Here is an 18,996-nt window from a genome sequence, read left to right on the forward strand (position 1 = left end):
TCAGTAATTTATTAAATGGTGAAAGAGAAACTTGATCTACTGACCAATTTCATAACTGTTTATTTGTGGATGTCTCTCTACAGCCTTTGAGCTGGCCATCTGAACACACTTAAGATCGGCTATACTGACACTTCTCTTACTACATACCTTACTTCAACACAGAAACAAAGCGCTATATATGTTAGTCAGCACATGGTTCAGATCCTCTGCTGCACTGAGTCTATAGCAGAGGCAAGGGGCTCTTACTAATTACTGCCGAACCAGGTAAATGATTATTTTTAGGAGCAACTAGGAGAATCGTCTGAATCATAGGGCTTGGTGACAGCTGAAGATTTACTACTGTGAGGTCTTCTGAAAAGAAAGATTCAGTCTAAGTCTTAGCGAAACTGTTGCTGACAACTCTTCTGGCAAAGGAAAGAGATCTTGATTTGATCTTAAGTAACAGAAAAGAGCTAGCTGAGAATGTAAAAGTGGAATGAAATTTAGAAAGTCAGATTATGGAACAGAATCCAAGAGATGTTGGTTGAAAAGGACCTCTGGAGAACATCTGATCTAATGTTCAACTCAAAGTTGGACTATTGCCAGTGCTAGATCAGGTCAGCCACGGTTTTGTCTAGCTGAGTCTTGAAAGCTGCAAGGTCAGAGCTTCCTCAGGATCTCTGGGTTTAGGCATTGCAATGCCTTCCTGGGGAAGAGTAATTTTGTTTATGAATCTAAGGCAGTGAAGGAGACAGACTACAGAAATAATACAATTGCCTTCAGTGCATTCAGAATTTGCAGGAAGGAGCCCCTTAGAAATAACTTCATGGGGAAAGGAGATCATGAGAGGTAGCCATTCTTTTAGGATGGAATTAGAGGGCAGAAGTACATTCTGTACCACTGAAAGATAGAAAATATATTAAGACATACATCTGGTTAAATCACAAATATTACAATCAGGCAAATACTCATGCAAAAAAAAGAAGAACAGAAAGTGAAACTGTGTGAAATGACTAATTTGGGTACCAAAAATAGCATGGACATGTAGACACAATAATCAGAGAGGGACATGCCAAATAAACTAGTAAGAGAAAGTGAGAATGTCAAGAAGTAAACTAGAAATAATTAAGAGGAAGGCCAAGGAATCTCGATGGAGAGAAATAGCTATTAATAGATGCTAGGCAAAAGACTGATGTGTTTAATGCCTTCTTTTGCCTTATTGCTCCCAGAAAGGGTGTCTGTGTACAGGTAACAGACATCTATGAAAACTCAAGTGAGAACAGATCTTGCTAGTAAGAGCTTGGATATTTTTACATCTTGGCAGATTAGGGAAATTCATGCTATGATAGTTATAATACCGGCTAAAGAGATCTAGGAGCCATACCAAATATCTTTGAGAACTCACATAACACAGGGTGTTGTAAAAAACTTGAGGAGGAAAGTGCTTATCTCAGAGAAAAAGAAGAACAAAAGAATTAAACACGAAGTTCAGGAAATGGGGGAACAGATGAATAATAGGCAGTACAGATTTGGTCAGAACAAATCATATCAAACTCTTTAATTTTCATGAAAGGTTACAATTTTCTATTAGGAGGAGAAGCAATTGATATGTTATATATTAATTCCTTTACTATCTTAGAAGTAAGGCAAAGAAACCCGGTCTAGAGGTAACTAGGTGTGCAAAACTGTATGCAGAAGTTAATTATGAGCAGCTCACTGTCCAACTGGAAAGATAAATAGAGTAGGATTCCACTGAGGACCGTCTCAGGCACTAACCAAGTCATTAATGAAAATACTGAATTATGGCATATGCAACATGCTTATTAAATGCATGGATGATTGAGCTGCAGGGACTGCAAACTCCTTGGAATCCAGGATTAGAATTCAGACTGATCCTGATAAACTGGAGAAGTGGAGTAATGGTCTTCAAATATAAGCAGTAACTGCAAAGAAGAGAAGTACCACTGTACCGTGGCAAGAAGCCATGGGCATAAAATACAGAAAGAGAAGTTTTCAAGCAATAAGGAGAGAAAAGTATTGGACTACATTGCCTAGGAACGTTGTGAAGTTCCACCTTAGCCTAAAGGTTAAGAACAGCTGGAATGAAAGCTACAGTTGATCCTGTCCTGGGCAAGACAAGGACATGAACTCTTCAGGTCCATTCCAGCACACATCTACTCATGTATTTTAACAGTTCTAGTTTATTTTATGAAAATAACTTCCTCAAAGCATTTCAGTCAGGGCTTCATCAAAAGCTGACCAGTGGACTGTTTAGATGCAAGAAAACATATTCTTCCTTTACTGCTTTCCTTTTCAGAGATTCATAAAAGCAACAATCAATCTACAGCTAAGAAGAAAACATTCTTGAACAGTGTTTTAAAGTATTAAAATGTGTAACAGCCTGTACTTTGGTATCTATGTATAGTACTTCATTAAATATATTTATTTTGCAATTACATGGACTATCAGTTCTATAAGAAGTTATCATCTCAGCTATGTCCTTCTGGGTGCAGAGTACAGTGGCTGAAATCTTTCAAGCAAGGTCTGAATACAGTATATATTTTGTGAAATGGTACTACTGTGAATAATAATGCCAACCACCAGCATATTATGAATAGGTTTATACCTGCATATAGTCACTGTACTTTGTGTCAGTGTAAATAATAACAAAATATTCTCAGAGCGTTTTTTTCTTAACCTCAGGTTTCCTCTTCTGGGAAGAGGATTTTTCATAATAAAAGGGCTCAATTGTGGAAACTACTTGCTAGGTCTCAAATCTACTTGTCTCGGAACTGGTTGATCTGCTGAAAGACATTTGATTTGACAGAATACAAAGAGGCAGCCATAGAGATAATCCAGAGATCTCTGAGATAGGACTCATTTACAGGAAAGGTACTTCAATAATTTCAGGAATTTTAAACAAGTTTAGCATGTTGTAGGAAAACATCCAAGATACCATTAACTTGATGCAGACTGAAATGTAGGTGCCCTGGAAAATGCACTGCTTTCACTTCACCAAGTATTTAGTTGACAGACTGCTCCAAACAAGGATTTTGTTTCACAGTTAAATATTTTGGCAGTACTTTGCATCCAAGGCTAGCACATATTGGGCTTGTTTCTGAAACTTCCTGTTGGTGAGGGTCAAAAGACTTTTACGTTAGCGGATGAGTAGCAAAGTTTGATGGTGCAAACACAATACAATTACAGACAAGTTCCCAAACAAAACGTCCCAGCCCTGAATGCTATTTCTTTCCTGAAACCTGTCTCATGGCCGCATTCACAGCCCTACTAACACTGGGGTTGCAGGTTCCTCTAGGCACTCAAAAACTCCGAGGTGCAACTTAGAATCTCTATGGCTGTTGACCAGCTTCGAGCTTGAAAACTTAAAACATCTTACGAAAAAAATCAGGGAAAATAATACTCCTATATTTTAACCCTGAAGAGGAGATCAAAGCTATTTTATAAACTAAAAATATGGCTGTGACTCTGGCTAGAAAATTCTGGTTTGTTGATACTATTAACACTTTTTTGTTATTATTGTTATTCAGGTTTTGCTGTTACTGAAATTTTTTTCAGAGCAGTATTGTATCTTTCTTCTCCAGTATGAAATGAAGAAAATGAGGAGGCTATCTTTTGAATATAGGGCAAGCGCAACAGGAAATGTAGTGTGTGCACGCCAGGATTTGGAGTTAAATAGGTGCTTTACAAGTAATGTTTAGGTCTTCCATTACACAGTATTATTTATTTAGTTTTCAGAAGTGTGACACCAGTTCCAAAGAGAACAAAAGGGACAAATAACTCTCAGAACACTTGAACAGGACTATTAACCTCCAGGTCATGGCAGAGAAGCTGAAATACACATCATGAAGAAACATAGGACTAATTTTCAAGGTTGAACTGTCCTGCACTCAAGCCAGCACTGGTTTTTCCCTTCAAAATGGCTATTTATCAGGATGCCTTATTGGCATTACAGAGATGTGGTGGGATAGCTCCTGTGACTGGAGTGTTGGGATGGAAGGATACAGGCTCTGTAGGAAGGACAGGCAGGGCAGGTGAGGAGGGGGCATTGCCCTCTGTGTCAGTGACCAGCTGGAGTGCATGGAGCTCCACCTGGGGATGGATGAGGAGCCCACAGAGAGCCTATGGGTCAGGATTAAAGGGAGGGCTGGGACAGGGGACATCATAGTGGGGGTCTGCTACAGGCCACCTGACCAGGGTGACCGAGCAGATGAAGCCCTCTATAGGCAGATAGGAGCAGCCTCACGCTCACAAGCCCTGGTCCTTATGGGGGACTTCAACCACCCTGACATCTGTTGGAGGGACAACACAGCTGAGCGCCAGCTATCCAGGAAGTTCCTGGAATGTGTCGATGACAACTTTCCCCTCCAAGTGACAGAGAAGCCCACGAGGAGAGGTGCCATACTGGACCTTATTCTCACTAGTAAGGAAGGCCTGGTAGGAGACATCAAGCTCAAGGGCAGCCTTGGCTGCAGTGACCATGAAATGGTGGAATTCAGGATCCTCAGGGCGGCAAGGAGAGCGTGCAGCAAGCTCAGTAACCTGGACTTCAGGAGAGCAGGCTGTGGCCTCTTCATGGATCTGCTTGGTAGAATACTATGGGACAAAGCCCTGGAAGGAAGAGGAGCCCAAGACAGCTAGCTAATATTCAAGGGTCACCTCCTCCAAGCTCAGGAGCGATGCATCCCAACAAAGAGGAAGTCAAGCAAAAACACCAAGAGGCCTGCGTGGATGAACAAGGAGCTCCTGGGCAAAGTCAAACAAAAAAAGGAAGCCTACAGAGGGTGGAAGCAAAGGCAGGTAGCCTGGGAGGAATACAGAGAAACTGTCTGAGCAGCCAGGGATCAGGTTAGGAAAGCCAAAGCCCTGACAGAAATTAGTCTGGCCAGGGATGTCAAGGACAAGAAAAGCTTCTATAGCTATGTTAGTGAGAAAAGGAGGACGAGGGAAAATGTGGGTCCCCTCTGGAATGAAACGAGTGAACCAGTTACCCAGGATATGGAGAAGGCTGAGGTACTCAACGACTTCTTTGCCTCAGTCTTCACTGGAAAATGCTTGAGCCACACTGCCCAGGTCACAGAAGGCAGGGACTGGGAGAATGCAGAACCTCCCACTGTAGGAGAAGATCAGGTTCGAGAATATCTGAGGAACTTGAAGGTGTACAAGTCCATGGGACCTGATGAGTTGCATCCGCGGGTCTTGAGGGAACTGGCAGATGAAGTGGCCAGGCCGCTCTCCATCATATTTGAGAAGTCCTGGCAGTCCGGCGAACTTCGCGCCGACTGGAAGAGGGGGAACATAACCCCCATTTTTAAGAAGGGAAAAAAGGAAGACCCAGGGAACTACAGGCCGGTCAGTCTCACCTCCATGCCTGGCAAGATTATGGAGCAGACCCTCCTGCAGACTATGCTCAGGCACATGGAAAACAAGGAGGTGATTGGTGACAGCCAACATGGCTTCACTAAGGGCAAATTGTGCCTGACAAATTTGGTGGCCTTCTATGATGGGGTTACAGCGTCGGTGGATAAGGGAAGGGCAATGGACATCATCTACCTGGACTTGTGTAAGGCATTTGACACTGTCCCGCACGACATCCCTGTCTCTAAATTGGAGAGACATGGATTCAATGGATGGACCACTCGGTGGATAAGGAATTGGCTGGATGGTCACACTCAAAGGGTTGTGGTCAATGGCTCAATGTCCAAGTGGAGAACGGTGACGAGTGGTGTTCCTTGGGGTCGGTACTGGGACCGGCACTGTTCAACATCTTTGTCGGCGACATGGACAGTGGGATCGAGTGCACCCTCAGCAAGTTTGCTGACGACACCAAGCTGTGTGGTGTGGTCGGTGCACTGGAGGGAAGGGATGCCATCCAGAGGGACCTTGACAAGCTGGAGAACTTGGACCTTGACAAGCCCATGCGAACTGCATGAAGTTCAACAAGGCCAAATACAAGGTCCTGCACACGGGTTGGCACAATCCCAAGCACAGCTATAGGCTGGGCAAGGAATGGATTGAAAGCAGCCCTGAGGAGAAGGAATTGGGGGTATTGACTGATGAGAAGCTCAACATGAGGCGGCAGTGTACACTTGCAGCCCAGAAAGCCAACCGTGTCCTGGGCTGCATCAAAAGACGCGTGACCAGCAGGTCGAGGGAGGTGATCCTGCCCCTCTACTCCACTCTTGTGAGACCCCACCTGGAGTACTGCATCCAGCTCTGGGGGCCCCAGTACAGGAGAGACATGGAGCTGTTGGAGCGAGTCCAGAGAAGGGCCACGAAGCTGATCAGAGGGCTGGAGCACCTCTCCTATGAGGACAGGCTGAAAGAGTTGGGATTGTTCAGCCTGGAGAAAAGGCAGCTCCGGGGAGATCTAATTGTGGCTTACCAGTACCTGAAGGGGCCTACAGGAAAGATGGTGAGGGACTGTTTATCAGGGAGTGTAGTGACAGGACCAGGGGTAATGGGTTTAAACTAAAAGAGGGTAGATTTAGATTAGATGTTAGGAAGAAATTCTTCACTGTGAGAGTGGTGAGGCACTGGAACAGGTTGCCCAGAGAGGTTGTGGATGCCCCCTCCCTGGAAGTGTTTAAGACCAGGTTGGATGAGGCTTTGGGCAAGCTGGTCTGGTGGAGGGTGTCCCTGTCTATGGCAGGGGGGTTGGAACTAGATGATCTTTAAGGTCCCTTCCAACCTAAACCATTCTATGATTCTATATGATTCTATGATTTAAAGGAATGCCTATAAGGCACCCATATTTACAGTGGTGTAATGTTTCAAGGAGGACACAGTGTGCGGCTAGAAAAGACATACAATTAACTCCGGTGGAGCACTGACGAAACAGGATGCAGAAGAGATACGCATGGTATGAATGAAAATTTGCAATTTTTTTTTACTGAAAAATTTCAGTACAATTCACATTGTACTGAAGAAAAAACTCTTTAAAGTGGATCCGCATTTTTATAATGTTATCTCCAAACCTGCAAGTATGAGATACATACTATTTTTATGACAAAACTGGTCCTAGAAGCCAGTTCTGCACGAAAATCTAGTACGGCAATTCTGCAGCATGCAAAATTGCAGTGGTTATATACCTAGTAGTTCATTACTGGTACTAATATCAAGAACCATCCTAATAGTCACACACAATCTAAATATTTTGATTTTGTGTTTTAAACTTATTTTCTCACCTTAAACAGGGAAGAGAACACATGAAATGTATAAACTGCACAGGAACCATCGGAGTCGCACATGAGCTGGTTGATATGACTACGCCAGGCTTCTTCTGCATCATCACATGCTGCTGGCTGAAATGCAGCAAGGATGGCAGAAAAAAATGGTGATGGAGGAGGGGAGGCATTTCGATCAACGTCTCCAAAACTGAAGAAGAAAAACAAAACAAAACCAAAAACTGTAATGAAAGGAGAATACCAAGAAGGTGGCAGATAAAATATCATGAGGCATATAATCACAGGACCAATTACAGCACCTTTCTAAAAATACTCATGAAATTTCAAATTACTTTTGAAGGTTGGCAAGGTGTTGGCTACAATGAAAAAATAGAGAAAATGAGAAAATGTAATAGACTGGAGAAGGTCCGTCCCTTCTCCACGCTATTCTTAGGACAGAACATTATTTTTGCACTCCATGGTCAGTGAAACAGGCTGACTACCACTTTTAAAGGGTACTAAGCTACTTGATCTTGTGTATTATCCTTGGGGATGGAGAAATACTTCCTATGGATCCCAAAACCAGGAACTGTGATTCTGAAACATGTGGCACATAGACAGAGAGAGGGCTTCTTTATATATCCTCATTCTCTTTCCCTTCCATAAATACAGGCTAATTGCAGTCTAACTCAACATCCAAAATCTGAGAGAGCTCAATAAGGCATGAAAAAATCTTGATGCCTTGTTGCAATATATATTGGGGTCCAGCCACGCTCACCAGCAGCCTCAAGAGTATGCAGATGGGATTTTTGACAATACTGTGACTTCCTTACGACCCATAAGAAATCAGAATGATGAATACATGGCTGATCTGTTGAACAGCTAACTAAGCAGTATTTCCATTACTGTGAATGGAAATTTCCTTCTTTTAATTAAATATATTACATATATAAGGACTAACTGCATATATGTAGGTACATATCATATCTTGTTTTTCCTAGAAGGAAAATCTTAGGGGTTTTTTTAAGTTGTGTCATAATTATGCAGGTAATTAGGGCATTGTCTTCTCTCTGCTCTAAACTGATGAAAATTTTGTAACTCCTGTGGCCAAAATAGCCATTCCATTAACTAACACCTTGTTACCACTTTGTTGTACAGTATAAAAGAACTTTTATGAATAATAGCATATACAAGTACCTAGCAAGAGCAAATTGTTCTAGCCTGTCAACTTTCTCTTCAGTCTCTGTCATATCCAGACTAAGGCTATCACTGCATTCAAATGCTCCAGGGAGTTCATTTGTAGATCCTGAAAGGTCATCCTCGTGGACTCCTGTATCTTGTTCTTCATGTACAGCTTCAACCTAGGAGAGTGAATGAGGGCGTCTTAGAAAATAGCAAATTAGTAAGTTCATTCCACTAATGAATAGAAAGCATTTCGTGAAAAAAACCCACCTGACATTTAACAACATGTTAAATTACACAGATATAAAGCCACAGTTTATAAATGACATGAATCAAGTTACACTTCAAAAATATTGTATTTGCTTAACTTGCTCTTGCTGTTTTGGATCAGTATTATTTTTAAGGCATTTCTTCAACTTAATTTGTCTAGCAAAGAACTTCAGATTTCAAATCATTTGGCAACATAGCAGGATAGTATTTTTCAGGAAAAACAATAGGGTTCTTGTTACTGTCAGGCCGTCCTTGTCACTTATGACTCTATAGTGTCCAAGGGTGTATTAAAGCCTCTCAAAATACATTGAAAACAATCACCGTCTGGAAGACTATATGCATGCTTAGAACTGAGAATTATTTTTAGCATGTCATTTACATAATAACTTCCATTCAAGAGGAATCCAAAGCATTCTACAGGCCATTAAAAGGACTATGCTTCTATCATTTTCTTTCTCTTTCATCCACTAGCACCTAAAGCTCTTGATTTCTTTTTGAAACTTTCCAATTCCTCTTGTATTTTTAGTCTGAACAAATTTTGTTTCAGTTTTAATCATTTGCCTTTTTTCTGCATCATCCATAGCATCTCTGCTCTCATCTTAATTACTGTGATCACTAGCTTTAATAGAAAATACGTTTAACTAATTTTCTACTGCTAACAATAATACCTGCATTTTGGCACTGAAACATTTGAGAAGAGGCCTACTTAATCACTCTGCTGCTCTCATTCACTGCATCTATTTGAGTCACCATCCCTGGAGGTATTTAAAAGATACATAGATATGGTGCTTAGGGACACGGTTTAGTGATTGGACTGGCAGTGCTAGGTTAACAGTTGGACTTGATGATCTTAAAGGTCTTTTCCAACCAAAATGATTCCATGATTCTATACTCTTATATTTAAAAGTTGAGGTGATATTTTTGTTTTCGCTTATGATGCAACAACCAAACATTTTTGTTCAGCACTAAAGAAGTAACAAAAATTTTCCTCTGCATTAATGATATATCATCAGCTCTCTGAAAATAAGAACTCAGAGGAAAAGAGAAACAGGAAAGAGCTCAGATTTTGCATTGTCAAATTAAGTAAAAATTATTTAGGTGGAAGTTCAAGTTTTCTGACTAAAAATTGGATGACTTCTTCCTTAAAATAAATACAAACCCAGGCATTTTAACTTTGTTTATACTGACTCCAATTTGTTTTGAGTAAAAATACAGAAGTATACATACTAGAAGAAAATATCTTTGAGACAAAAAACACTAAGGCGGCATTATGTGTAAAGTTTAGCAATTCAACCATCTTTGTAACTCTGGCAAATCCCTGGGTTATGTATTTCACCAATACCAAATCTGTCTCAGGACTAGCTGAATTTGCCTGTCAATCCCACTAGAAACTGCTGTGATTTTACATTCTTCACCTATTTACTTTTTTGAAAGCTTTTCATTTTTTGATGAACACTGGTGCGTGGGTATTGGGACATTAAAGAAATTTTCACAGTAAAGATTCCAAAACCCCAAACGAAACTCATGAATTGTGATTTGCAATTCTTAATGTACATACCAGTAGCTACGGCAGCTGGACGCATGAGATTAGCCGCAGTCACCACCTGCAAATGTATCTGTTCTGACTGCAGCTTCCTGAACTGAAATTCTGCCAACTTCTGCTGCTTATGGTTGTTACATGGTAATTTGTCTACCACCAGTTGTTTTGACAAATGATAATGAGTTTACCTTTTCCACAATCATTATTTTGAGAGGTTCCCCTCCTTTCCTATCCTTACCCACACTTCCCTCCTCCTGTCCTTTCTTCCTCCTGGAGAGGTTTCTGACACAAACAATTTGTTCAATATTCAGCACAATTCCAACCTCCTTTTCTATGATCTCTTTACTAGAAGTTTCCACTACTTCTGTTATATGTAGTGCTAGTAGTAATGTATCAATTTTTTCATGTGGCTGCATTTGGAGGGGACCAAGGGCAAGAACTGGAATGAAAGTCAATGATTACACAGGACATATTCTTCCCCTGCCCCATTCTCCTACACTGCTCTTTCTGCAGAAGTCACCCAATTTAGACACGACAGAGAAAGCTTTACTGGTAAGGCAACAGTGTCATTAAGCCACTAACCCACACACACTCCCCAACCTGCCCCAGATTATATTCCTGGAGAGACATTGAGAGGAGTAGGTGGATCTGATCTCCCACAAACAAGTATTATCAAACAGAAAATTAAAGAAACCATCCCCACACTGATAATCATTTACCAACCTTACTCTATGTTCATCTTCTGATACAATTGTCTGAAACAAACTGTGCTGAACATGGCTGTTGTATCCTTGCAAATCCTGCCTCCCCACCCCCCAAGATGGCTTAATATCGCAGTCATGAATTTAAAATTTCTGAGTGTCTGCCAAAAGGCAAGAACTGAATTCAGTGCACACAACTGTACAATAGGTTCCCACATACAAAAAAATCTGAGAATACACGCATACACCCACCACATGAGTTGGCATATTGTTCTTTTAAATCAGCATGAAGAACAAAAGAATATTCCCTTGGGGTTGTAACTTGTAGCCAGTTCATGAATTTGTCTTCCAATGAGCTTGTAGTATCTTGGTGCATAGGTAGTGCAATATACTTAAGAAACAATAAATAAAATCTTTTAATGAAGAAAGTATAAGTAGAAAGGAAAGGGTATGAATGTGCAGGAGCTTGAATGTATTGTATTGTGCCATTACATCCAGGAAGTCAGAATGTACTTGCTTTCACAGATCAAACCCTTCATGAAAGTGTAAGTAAAAGAAACTTGTAAAAGTGCTATGTAAAATACAGTCCAGCTGGAAAAGAAAGTAAAAATGTATTCACCTTGGATCCTTCAGACACTTGGAGATTATTCATCTCAGGCAAAGACACATCAAAGCTGGACGCTCCTATATTAAAATGATGAGGGTCTGCTGAGGTTGTGTCACATGATGTAGAAAGTGAGTCAATATGATTTGCATCCTCAGAAGGGGAAAGAGTTATAATCTGTTTAAAAGACAACAAAAGCACAGAAGAACTGAGTATACAGCTCCCTCAGCACACACTGCTTTTACGAACACGCAAAGCAGACGTTGTCTTTAAAGGGCAGTGATGGTGGCTCGCTTGGTTTGTACATGCAGACATATTATAGCCCTTTCCATGTTTCTATCATAAAAATTGTATGCAAACATCCCACAAGTGAACAATGAAAACCTGACACAGTTTACCAATCTGTAGTCTTGTCCTATTTAAGTATCAGCTACATCAGAATGATTTACTACTGGCCATTTGTGCAAAATTGTCACAGAGTAATTTGTGGGGAAAAAGGGCAAATAATTGTATCGACACTTCCTGTATTTCAAACTCTGCATTAAAATTCCTGTTTACATTTGCAAATAAGGGAAAATCAAGCAGGGACAAAACACCGCTTTGAGTGCCACCCCCCAATTTCAGCTGATTAGATTGCACCTGGGCAGGAGCAAACTAAAAGCCCAGCTTATTTAAAAACACAATCCTATCTGTTCTCAAATTGCAAGTTTGCAGCTTACTAGGTCTGAGTTCTCCAGGATTTGGCTGGTGGTCAGGTCCTCCTCCTCTGATGACTCATCGGAGTCCTCACGGTTCATTTTGTTCAGGCTGGGCGTACTCCCCGAGAGCTGGCTCTCTTCCAGCAGCTGCATGTCACACTTGTCCAGGCTATCCAGGGACCTCCTGCGCACTCCCCAGTTGAAGTTGTCCATGCTCTCACCCTGAAATCAGATATAGGGTCAGCTTCCTTGATTTGAAACTCATCATATACAAACCACTAATCATTAGATCCAAGTTAGCTCAAGAAGTATTTTTATGTAAAAATATAATGTAAACTTGATATAAACATTATTTTGTTAAGCAATAATGTAACAGGAGCATTTAAAATTTTCCAGCGTTTCACCTGGAGATAAGAGCAGAAGCATGGAAATGACAATTATATGAAGATTCATTCTTTCCAGTATTAGATGTTTTTCATGCATTTGCTGATTTAAGAATTCATTTTTGTAAGTCCACATAAATGCACACCTCACTACCAGTAGAGCAATGACAGGCAAAAGAAAAGCTAGGAAGCAATTTTAAAGGATTTTTCCATTATGTTTAAAAATATTAGGAGCACAGTTCATAGCAACGGTTCAATTGTAAAACATATGTTAAAGATTTTAGATTCTTTTCATTATTTACATAACCATAATGATGAGTTAAGGTAGGTTTGAATGAACCCTTCATTTAGCAGGCAAAATATAATAGCTAAAGCAACACACCTTTTAAAACTTTTATTCTAGGCCCCTTTTTTTCCCATAACTTGAATTTATTTGAAGCTAAACTGAGAATAACCTCATTAGTACTGACTGAGATTTCACTTTTTAAACAGGACACAGTCAAATGGACCAAACGTTTTATATGGACTTTCAGTTCTGACCCCACACAGAGTTACATAAAGCTGAGTACATTAAGCAAATTGCCTAACTATTTGTTAGGCTGGTGAACTGATACAAAGATCACTTGATTTTTTTCGTCTATAAAAATAACAATTAGTTTTCCACCTTTTTTCCATTTGTTTACTTTATGTATTTTCCAGTGGACTGTATCCTGTTTCCATAATTGCGCTAATTCTCTTGCTTCCATCTTCAAGTCTAGCCAGGTTCCTCTCCGACAAATGCAGGAGCATGTCCACAAGTACTCCCGTCACGGACACACAAAGGCCAAGGAGGCCTTACACAGTGATGGAGGCTCTACCCAGAAGTATCCAGTTTTGGGTACTTTATCTAGGTGAAAGCCCTCAATCTTACATGATGATGGGAAGGAAATTTACAGAGAGAAGAAACATCTGTATTCAAAGTTCAGGGCTGATTGTTTAAAACAAGACTCTGCAAGACGCAACACTCTTAAACAAGCAAACCACCTACTGAAAATCCAAGTTGACAGGGATCTTTTAAATATGAAACCAATGAATTTCACAAAAATATAGTTCTGCCTAAAAATCCCCTAAACATTAGCAAATGTTTATGGAAGGAGTCTATCTGATTCTGGAAGGAGTATATCCTGGGCTCATCCAGATTAAAATTACGTGCAATCATGGAGAAAGAAGTCTCAGTTCAGTAAGGTCCTTAAGCAGATTTATAATTTTAAACATTTGAGCAATCCCCATTCAGGACTACTCAGAGATTTACTGAATGGGGACCAACTGTGTAAAGTACAATTAATTAAACTGCAATCTTATCTCCTTAACAATCAGCAAACTTGCACAAATGGATCCTATTTTCCATCACTGCCCTTTAATGCAATGAACTTTGGAATATGATTGGAAAGAGAGAAAGTTCAGTTTCATGACACTAAGCTCACCATTTGTGAACAAATATGAGGAGAAAAAACAATTTTAGGAAAAAGACAATTCGGGAATGCAAAACCTGCAATCCACAAGAACATGTAGAACTAAGGAATGCACTATATTCAAAAGCACATGAATGTGAAAGTGTTATGAAGCCCAACACATTGTTGGAAGAACCCCATGTTTTCATCCTGGGACTCGGATCACGTATAGAGAACAGCACACATCTAAGATTTAAGAAATTAGGTCTCTTTAAATCATAAAAATGACTGCGCAGTTCCCAACTACTTATTTTAACAAATTCTTTCGCAATCCACCCTCCCCCACAATGGCTGGAAGACACATGCAGCAATGAGACATCCTCCACAAACACATCAGTTACTGAACTAACAAATGACAAAATAACATAAATAAGCAAGCAAGCAAAGATGACCGTCATCACATGCTGATCCTCTTGATGCCTAGTACAGTCATGAGTAAACTTTGCAGCCCATGGCCATGGGAATATTTCTTGTTGCAGTTTAATTCTGCAATGTCTTAAAGAAGGAAGCCATCAAAAAGAAGAGAATTGAAAAGGGACACTTCTAGGGCATGCAATTAGAAGGGGGGGTAGTGAATTAAAATTGATGGAGAAGGGTAAGAGAGATGAAAAACACAGTATAACCCAAATACCCAGAGCATTTGGGTTAGCGTAAGCTTGCCACAGGAGCACCCAGACTCATACGGAATTTAAACAAGAGGTCAACACGTGTCTACAAAGATGGAGTTGTTGTTTTTACACTCTGTTAACCAATCTTTCTTTCACAGTTAACAAGAAGGAAGGAAGATGTATTTGAGAGGCTGTTCATTTTTATCTGCAGTGGAAGCAAAGCTATCTCCTATCTGAAAAGCCACCAGTAACAAACATCAGTTCAAAAGAAAGCAGGCACATATTATCCATCTGTCTGGCCAACAGTGAGCAGGTACCACGTAGGACTTGCCACAATCACCACCCTCTAGTAGAGGAGCGTATGTGCCCCTGCAGACACTTTAAACATTGGCACAACCCAGGGGTAAGGAGAGACACGGAAAGGGCAGTGAAAGAGAAGTAACCCTCTGTGGGGGAGTAGCGTAGCTCCTCTATAAAGCTGGTAGGAATCACGCAGAACTTCTTTCACACAAGCCTTTACCTTACTGTATTGACAAAGTATGCAAAGTCAATGGAGTCGCACCAATATTGTAGGGTGTAGGCAAAAGTCTCGTGGAACTGTATAGTAAGGCACTATTTCCATGTGTTTGTATCTTATAGCACAGGCATTTTGAGACAAACCTTTTTTGGGGCTTGTGTTTGCTTAATAACTGATGTACAAACTATCAGAAACAAGTATGCAAAATACTGTTGTTGCTGATTTTTGTCCCATTTGTACAACTCATCACAATTCTTTATCATTTCAGTTCTCTCTATACATTGATAAACGGTAAGTTTAGGTCCCCAACTGACAACAACTGATTTGCCTTTTCAGTTTTCTTCACAGAGTAAACGAGTCCAGAAAAGTTGGCAGGAGTATACAGCTGAACTAAATTAAGCTGTATGAATTAATTAATTTACTCAATTAAATTCAGGCTTGTAGGCAATGATGTAAACTTTCTGAAGAGGTCTCAGGTATCAGCTTTAGCAAGATGCTAACAGGAGCCAATATACCACAACTGAAAAGCTGGAAATGATACTTACTTTGCCCATGGAAACAAATGGCCCAAACTTTACTGTATTATAAATAAAGAAGTTCTTTTGTTTCTACATACTATTTATGCAGAAAGGTACTAAAAGGAGAAATGGCTCAATTTGAAAAATGCTCATAGTAGAATTAAGATATTTTAAAATTTGCGAAGACTGTCGAACATGTCAAAAACAAACTTAAAATGAAGCAGAATTTTTGAAAAAGACCTCAGAAATTTCTAATACAAGACAAAAAATGAAGCACCTGTCAGAAGTGCAAGCACACGCACACCCACCCAGCCACACACACGCTGAAGAGGGGGAAGGCAACAACAAAACTATTATGTTATTCTATAATACAAGTTTGCAAGAAGGCATAACATATACTGGCACATCTGAGTTCAAGTAACATTCTTACCTGAAGTTCCTGGGTAGCAGATATAACAGATAGAAAAACAAATAGAAAGAATCTATGTAAAATTACTGTATTAAAGACATCACAGACAAACATTTGCCTACAATTATAACTAATATTATCACAGAAACTTCAACTCTTCAGCCTTTCAAGTTTGAAAATAGTCATTAATTGCTTTTACATCTTTATAAAATTTCAAACAAGTACATCTTGTGGTCCAAGCATCATTGGCCTGTTTAAATCATAAGGGTTTTTTGAAAGCTTTTTGGAAAGACTATTTGTGCTCTTGCTAGCTTATGTTTTCTAACACTGTTTTATTCATGTGTATGAATATATCAAATTCAGACCTGATGCACAAGATATAGTTTCAACTCAGTCATTAGAGATGTAGTTTCTTATACCAGGTTTGAATTTGCCTGAAGTATCTATTTATTTAAAACAGTAGTAAGTCAGTCTGGACTAAACCTTGGAATGCAAAGTTTCAGATCCATGGCAATTTAAAATCTCTATTAGGTAAAAGACTACATTTTTTTATTTTACTTCACATAAAACTAGAGAAGCTTAGTATCTGTGCCACGACTGACTTAAGACAATTAGTATATCAATTAATTTAGGCTTTAGCCTTGAAGTTAGCTACATTTATAAAACAAATCTTTTCAGGGTAACAGTCCATGAAAGTAAACTCATTTTGATAGGAGTTGTTCTTCACAATTATACATAATCTGTATACGGTTTTAACTGGTGAAGAGAAAGAAGAAATTACTGAATTTCACTGGACTAAAAATTATGATGTGATATTTACTCAAAATTGCAACCCCAAGTCCTTGTAATATCTTGAAAGCATTTAAGACACAGAAATGATTGCAGCCAGTGTACTTTTTGACAAACAACCTGGCATTGCTGTTTTATCATTTATCATTGTTTGGAACATTCAAGCTGCTTCATAATATTTGGCTAATGTATTTTCAACCATTGATGCCAACTGCTTTTTTTTCTTTTCTTTTTTTTAGCAAAGTAATGGGCACGTGTGAGCCAAAATTACTATATTTTGATATAGAGATTCCTGACTTGGAAAATAAGGACTCTGACATGTCTTTCAATTCCTTCATCCTTTCTCTTAATTGAAAAAATAAAATAAAATTCAGAGTTCACACTTGAGGGGTCTGTTTACTTTAAAATTATTTTACTCCTCTAATTCAGCTAGGGAGAAAACTGATTATTTCTTCCTGTACACATGTTCTTCTCAGGGATAAGAGCAATGTCTGAGAGAATTAATGTTAAAATAGAGTCCAGATTATGACAAGACAATTTATTAAACTGTTAGGTTTGCTGAACATCTGCACCTTTGGTGCTTCAAAAGAGCTAACAACTTCTGAACTTTTAAATAGCAATAAAACTGTTAGACTTGTTTGGCAATTGATAGTAATTTTTGGCCTTTCCCACCCAAATAGAAAGAACTAATCCAAGTTTGATATAAGCAAGGTTAAAGGGTGTAGCCCCCCAAAATTCAGCAGTTTGTCAACTTTTTCCCTTCAGCAGTTTCAGCTTAAGGTGAGCTGACAGGCTTCACCTGTCAAGACTTGATCTGGGGCCTCAGGGTTCTGTTTAGCTCCTGCATGAAATGATGAAATCACAGACACCGAAGCAGAGTGGAAGGTACATCTTTCTAAGCGTTAGTGATTTCATCAGCACTTGCAGGAGTAACAACAGCCCGAAGGCCTGAATTCATGTTTTGGAGGGTTACTCTTGAACCAACAGATTTGGAACAATTTCATTTTATGGGGTTTTAATCAGCAAATATATTTTTGTCAACAATTTAGACCTTTAAAAATTGTATTTAAAATAAATTCACTTAAAAGTAAATTCACTGAAAAGGTACTAGAACAGAGGCTTTATCTTCCAGTAGCAGTTTTGCAGTGTTTCCTAAAGTAGATTCAGAAAGGAAGGGTGTGGTAGCCTCTTACTGTTATGCTACTGAAATAAACACTAAGTGAACATTATAAATAATCTGATCTCAAAGCTAAGTTTATAGTTATACAGTTAAAGTTTTATGTTACAAGAGTACAGTGTTTAGTAGAAAGAATATCAAACGGTTTTAATAAAAAAGCTGTTTCAGAGAAAATATACTGTACCTCCCCATCTTCCAGCTCAACATCTAGGAAATCAAAGTCCCTAAAGACTCTGAATTGCTGTTCACTGTTTGAATCATCCATGTTCTCCTGCTCCCTTGTTCCGTCTTCTGAAGACACCAAGCTCGTCTGGTGCTCAATCAGATCCAAATCACCACAGGAAGAAAAAATTACCTACAATACAAAGGATTTCTCTTGTAACAAACTGTTCCCTCTGGTTGTTTCTTCCTAAAAGCTGTAATTGGTTATTCGGAAGACTGTATTTCCAGTACACACCTAATTCCTTCACTGAGTATTTTTAGAACACTCTTTATTATTTATGTTGGACAGGTGCCTTCAGATTAAACTTGTACAAAGAAACAACTTCATACTGCAGGAACACGTCCAAGAATATTACAGCTACCTCCTAATGGCTACAGATTGATGTTGCCTGGATGTTTGTATACATTTATAGGAACAAAATTCAGAGAACTTAGCAAAGAAAATACTGTCAAGGGGATGAGATAGTAAGTTCATCAAAAAAATGATGTTCAAAAATACGTCAAGATTAGAAAACACAACAAGCTATAATTTTTCCTTTCCTACTAAAAATAATTATATCTGCAATTTATTTGCAAAAATGCAACAGTCTCTGTCTTGCAGAAATGAAGGTCCTATTCATTGTAATACAAGTGACATACAACACATTCAAAAACATTCAGAAATTTTCCTTTCTCTGTAGAAAATATTTAATAACTATTTTAAGAGCTTCCTACCCTGGATGATC

The 18,996-nt window shown here is 39.3% G+C and overlaps 1 protein-coding gene across 10 annotated transcripts in view; it reads right to left on the minus strand.

The window, feature by feature from the left end:
• Positions 1-18,996, minus strand: part of FRY (FRY microtubule binding protein) — a 254,495-nt gene that overhangs the window by 15,736 nt on the left and 219,763 nt on the right. For all 10 annotated transcript variants that reach the window (XM_054807035.1, XM_054807025.1, XM_054806999.1 and 7 more), the window contains 5 exons: positions 18,234-18,404; positions 12,180-12,380; positions 11,476-11,637; positions 8,361-8,524; positions 7,185-7,374 (listed from right to left, as the gene is read on the minus strand). In XM_054807035.1, the coding sequence (XP_054663010.1) occupies positions 7,185-7,374; positions 8,361-8,524; positions 11,476-11,637; positions 12,180-12,380; positions 18,234-18,404 (888 nt within the window). The remainder of the gene's footprint in view (positions 1-7,184; positions 7,375-8,360; positions 8,525-11,475; positions 11,638-12,179; positions 12,381-18,233; positions 18,405-18,996) is intronic.

Source organism: Grus americana, chromosome 1 (assembly GCF_028858705.1).
Source record: "Grus americana isolate bGruAme1 chromosome 1, bGruAme1.mat, whole genome shotgun sequence".
NCBI classification, from domain to species: domain Eukaryota; kingdom Metazoa; phylum Chordata; class Aves; order Gruiformes; family Gruidae; genus Grus; species Grus americana.